Source organism: Stegastes partitus, unplaced genomic scaffold (genome assembly GCF_000690725.1).
Source record: "Stegastes partitus isolate 25-593 unplaced genomic scaffold, Stegastes_partitus-1.0.2 Scaffold1705, whole genome shotgun sequence".
Classification (NCBI taxonomy): Eukaryota; Metazoa; Chordata; class Actinopteri; family Pomacentridae; genus Stegastes; species Stegastes partitus.
In genome coordinates, this window is record NW_007579436.1 from 72,945 (window position 1) to 74,622 (window position 1,678).

The following is a 1,678-nucleotide window of genomic DNA, read 5'->3' on the forward strand; positions in this document are numbered from 1 at the left end:
TTCCAGTTCCAGTCTATGGGAGCCAGGGCTTTGTGGAGCCAGCAGCTAGTGGACGTAGTGATGCTGCAGGTTTCTGACACTTCAGGTTGGCTTCATTTTCAGGGCCGGTTGCTACGTCCATCTGTTATACAGTCTATGGTCCCACACTGTGCAGCCAGCAGGATGTGTGTTACCTTCTGCAGCGCCTCCTGCTGGTTGGGGGTGAGCGGCGGCAGGCCCAGCTTGGTGGTGGTGCTCTGTCCGTTCTCCATGATGAGAGCCGGCCCTCTCTGTTAGCGCCAGCAGCAAGTGAACAAAACAGACACACCCTCAGGAGTCTGACATCACAGCTGCTGATTACAACAATGTGTGTGTGTGTGTGTGTGTGTGTGTAGCTGGGCTGTGAAAACAGTGACTGTTCAATCTTTTCTGATTAACTTCACATCATCATGTGACACTGATCTTAGTTGTTGTAACTGATTTTGTCACAGAGAGAAAATACAAACTCTTTGCTTTTGCAGCACCAACTCATGATATTCGTGTTTCTCAGCTTCAGTAAAACTTACATCTTTACTTTCAGCTCATGTATTCACGCAGCAGCGCTTCACATGAGCCGTCTGTGAGCAGTCAGCAAAGGAAGGACAGAACCGGGCTCAGGCAGGAGGCCTGGACCTGCCTGGACCCGGAGGCAGCAGGAGCACCGTCCTGGCATCCAATCAGGACGTTTCATTCAATGAACGAATAAAGTGAAATCTTGCATGTATGTCTCTTCTTGTATGAATTATCAGTTTAATGAGAAATGCATGTGTTCATCTGTCTGTCTCCACATGTGAAGCAAATAAAGTCCAGTTTGTGTCTTTGTGCTGGTTCTGTGACTTAAAGTCAGATCTGATCAATCATCCTTAAACAATCAAGTGTATTGATCTGATCATTTCCATTCTGATCGGTCCTGAAGGTCCATCAGGTGTTCCACCTGCACAGTTAGCTTAGCATCAGTTAGCAGAACCGTCCAGAACTTCTGAGCTGTTAGCATTAGCTCAGCTGCTCTCAGTGTGCAGCATCGACCTGACTCAAATGTTCGGCTGGGTTCTGATCGATCGATCCGTCTGATCGATATTCGGGCTGTTTGTGGCTTGAAGATGATTTTCTGACAGAAAAGCAGCTTCAGGACTGTCCGGTTCCGGCTGTTAACATTAGCTTAGCATGTTTCCCTCACAGTAAGTTCAGGTTCGTACCGCAGAAACGGCCGCCGCCATACAGCTCCGGCTGCCCGGCGCTCCTCTGCGGCTCTCCCAGCGGCGTTCAGTCCGGAGTCTGGCTCCAATCTGTCGGAGGTTTCTGAGCTTTGAGTCCCGGAACACAGCGACGCTCCGCCCGGTGATGCTTATGCTTCTTCTTCTTCTTCTTCTTCTTCTTCTTCTTCTTCTTCTGCTGCTTCTTCTTCGTAACTCATTAGCGGTCGGTGAACAAACTGCTGCATCACTACCGCCACCAGCTGGTCGGAGTTTGGATCACACGACTGTTAACGTTCATAAAACGTGCAATAATTCTGAAAGGTGGGTGTCTCAGTGGTTAGCACCGTGGCCTCACAGCTAGAAGGTCGCCGGTTGGCGTCCCGGTGAGGACACCCGGGATCTTCCTGCGTGGAGTCTCCATGTTCTCCCCGTGCAGCGTGGGTTCTCTCCGGGTTCTCCGGCTT

At 50.4% G+C, this 1,678-nt stretch overlaps 1 protein-coding gene across 2 annotated transcripts in view; it reads right to left on the reverse strand.

Annotated features, from left to right (window-relative positions):
- Positions 1-1,358, reverse strand: part of puf60a (poly-U binding splicing factor a) — a 12,837-nt gene extending 11,479 nt beyond the window's left edge. The window contains exons 1-2 of one of the 2 annotated variants that reach the window (XM_008301734.1): positions 1,215-1,358; positions 174-269 (exon numbers count right to left, since the gene is read on the reverse strand). In XM_008301734.1, the coding sequence (XP_008299956.1) occupies positions 174-269; positions 1,215-1,235 (117 nt within the window). In that variant the 5' untranslated portion in view covers positions 1,236-1,358. Of the gene's footprint in view, positions 1-173; positions 270-545 lie in introns of both variants that reach the window. The other variant, XM_008301733.1, reaches the window with a different exon arrangement.
- Positions 1,359-1,678: the final 320 nt, after the last annotated feature.